The following is a 3,144-nucleotide window of genomic DNA, read 5'->3' on the forward strand; positions in this document are numbered from 1 at the left end:
CTTTAGCTAATTTAGCTCTTAATACAGGATCGTTCAAGTCAGGTTTTTTTGTTATTAGGATAGGTGAATTTTTCTAGATCCATCCCCCGAAGGAACCGGACATGATAATTTTTCATCATCCGGCTCAAGCAAAAATCAATCGAATCAAATGGATACAAACGGATACATATAAAATGAATCTATATGTTATCCACACATATATGAATGATTTCATATGTAAGAAAAAAGTTACCTGATTCCATTTTACGAAGTTGCAACTATACATTCCAAGGAATGCCATTTTTACAGGTAAATGCTCAATACCCAAGTAGGCGTACAAAGTTGATCGTGATCAAGTGCTTTCTGGGTCGTCTTAGGCCTTGCGATTCACCTTTATCCCAAAAATATATCGAGATTTTTTACATACAAAGGATTTACTTGTTACTAATATAGTCTAGCCTTTGCTCTTCTTTAGATCCCTTGTTTCACTCCGATAGTATAATAATAATAAATCGGGTCGATGCAGAAGAAATGAATGTATTTTCATACTATTAAGATAAGAAAGTAAAAAAAAAATAAAAATAAATAAATAAAATCTAATTTGCATTATGCCAAATCACTTATTCTACTGGATCTTACGGAGCCCTGTTCATACACGACATCGTCAGGTCTGATCATAGAAAAGATTCTCTTCAAGCGAACCAGCCTATCCTTTGTATGGGGCTTACACGGTGGTTGGAACAAAGACACATTTGGTTGTGAATTCCAATGTAGCAGATAAAGGCATATTTCTGCATGGCCCAATCAATAGTTCAAGTCACACACTCCCATAATCCATTTTCTCTTCGGGGAATTCCCTTCAACTATTCATGTCATATCAAATAAATAATAGAATATTGTGGAGTTGAAAGGAAATATCCAAATACATGTCTTATTTTTTTTTTTTTTTCAACAATCCATATTTGTAGCAATGAAATACTATTGTTCCTCCCCCAAGTAATAAGATAAATGATTGGCAAGTAATAAGATAAATGATTGGTTACAATATAGCTATGGTCTATATTCTCTATAAAGGACCAGAAATGCCTTGCTTACGTATCATTAGGAAATGCATTAACATAAATACAGCAGTAAGAAGGGGTAATACAAAAGTGTGTAAACTATAAAAACGGGTCAAAGTGGATTGTCCCACACTAGCACTTCCACGCAATAACTCTACCAAAGGCGATCCTATTACCGGAATAGCTTCCGGAACGCCTGTTACGATTTTGACTGCCCAATAACCAATTTGGTCCCAAGGTAAGGAATAACCTGTTACACCAAAAGATGCAGTCAACACAGCCAGAACCACGCCTGTAACCCAAGTCAATTCGCGAGGTTTTTTAAAACCACCAGTGAGATAGACACGAAATACGTGCAGGATCATCATTAAGACCATCATACTTGCCGACCATCGATGAACTGATCGGATTAACCAACCAAAGTTAGCTTCAGTCATTATGTATTGAACAGAAGTAAAAGCCTCAGTAACGGTTGGACGATAGTAAAAAGTCATAGCAAATCCTGTAGCTACTTGTACCAAAAAACAAGTAAGCGTAATTCCTCCTAGACAATAAAATATGTTAACATGAGGAGGAACATATTTACTAGTTATATCATCTGCAATCGCCTGAATCTCGAGGCGTTCTTCGAACCAATCATAGACTTTATTGAGATAGGTAAACCAAGAGGACTCCCCCCCTGAGAACCGTATATGAGAATTTCATCTCGTACAGCTCAAACAAAAACACCCAAATAATAGCTGAAACGGATATGGAATAGAAAGTTTGAAACTTCTTAATCTTTTCATTCAATTTTATCTGAAGACACAAAAGAGTAAAAATCCGAAAGCTCTTTTTTGTAGTTGTAATTATAATGCCAAAAAATCAAGTCGGCGCATTCGTCTTTATGTTGATCAGGCCTCTTGAATCTTCTATTTACCTACTTATTTCTTTTCTTTTTCTTTGCTTTGATTTGTTATTTATATGGAATGTGGCTTTATTCTTGTTTTCTTTATTTTTAATAGGAATTCTCTTGTTAAGACCCTATGAATCAATTGAAACTTCAGATTCATACCAGAACCGCGATGATTCAATAAAACCTTCAAACTAAGTCCAAAGATTCTTTGAGTAAGAATTATTGGATCATCACTTATTCAATGAATAGAATAGATATAATAAATAAAAATACAAAGAAAAGAAAGGTTTGTCCTTTGATCAAAATAAGCATAAACTAAATGAGAGTTTGAAAGAAGAAAAAATTTCTCGATTTATAAATAAAAAACCTCTTTCTTTGAAAATTTTTTTTTTTTTTGAGTCCGGCCGCGAGGTTTGAATATTAAGTATGAATCATAGTTCGAATACTTCGTGATCCATTTCATATATTCCGTGCTCCAGATACTAGAATGGCTATCCGACGGGATAAAACTATCTCGATCAAGAGGACAGACCCATTTTCTGTACTATCAATAGGATCAATTATAACAAGTCACACACTCATATTCCGGAAATACAGAAACAAAAAAAATTTCGCGGTCGAACTACCAAAATAGAATGGGCTAAAAAAAATCCGAGAACTAAAAGTTTCACTTTTTGTATTGAAAAGCGAGGCTTCGTGGTTCTTGTGAATCTAATTCAGCGAAATTCCATCCAGTAAAACGGAAGAATTATAAATCTCCAAAATAATAGATAAGAATATCGAAAATAAAGCCATTGCGACACCCATCAAAGGAGTCGTTCCCCATCCAGGAGCTACTTTACCATATTCCGAATTCAATGGTTTCAAAAAATCCCCTACAACAGTTCGTCTTGGACCAGATCTAGAACTACCCTCAACGGTTTGTGTAGCCATAAATCTTATTTTGTATTCAGTGAGATCTGTTGACTTTGTATATCATTCCGCTGTAAATAAACGATCTTATCATAGATCCATTGTGATCTTGAAATTATATTTATATTTATATTATTTATATTTATATTTATATATATTATTTATATAATTATATAATAATGGAAACAGCAACTTTAGTCGCCATCTCTATATCTGGTTTACTTGTAAGTTTTACTGGGTACGCCTTATATACTGCCTTTGGGCAACCCTCTCAACAATTAAGGGATCCATTCGAGG

At 34.3% G+C, this 3,144-nt stretch overlaps 1 protein-coding gene across 1 annotated transcript; it reads right to left on the reverse strand.

Moving 5' to 3' along the window:
* Positions 1-802: 802 nt before the first annotated feature.
* On the reverse strand, positions 803-2,912 carry LOC149508838 (cytochrome b6). Its single transcript, XM_089757803.1, has 2 exons — positions 2,512-2,912; positions 803-1,687 (listed from the first exon to the last, which is right to left on the reverse strand). Exons 1-2 carry the CDS (start codon positions 2,515-2,517, stop codon positions 1,046-1,048), a joined length of 648 nt encoding a protein of 215 aa, XP_089613929.1. The 5' UTR covers positions 2,518-2,912; the 3' UTR covers positions 803-1,045.
* Positions 2,913-3,144: the final 232 nt, after the last annotated feature.

Source organism: Durio zibethinus, unplaced genomic scaffold, assembly GCF_047325235.1.
Source record: "Durio zibethinus cultivar Kanyao isolate XHJ-2024 unplaced genomic scaffold, ASM4732523v1 HiC_scaffold_297, whole genome shotgun sequence".
NCBI classification, from domain to species: domain Eukaryota; kingdom Viridiplantae; phylum Streptophyta; class Magnoliopsida; order Malvales; family Malvaceae; genus Durio; species Durio zibethinus.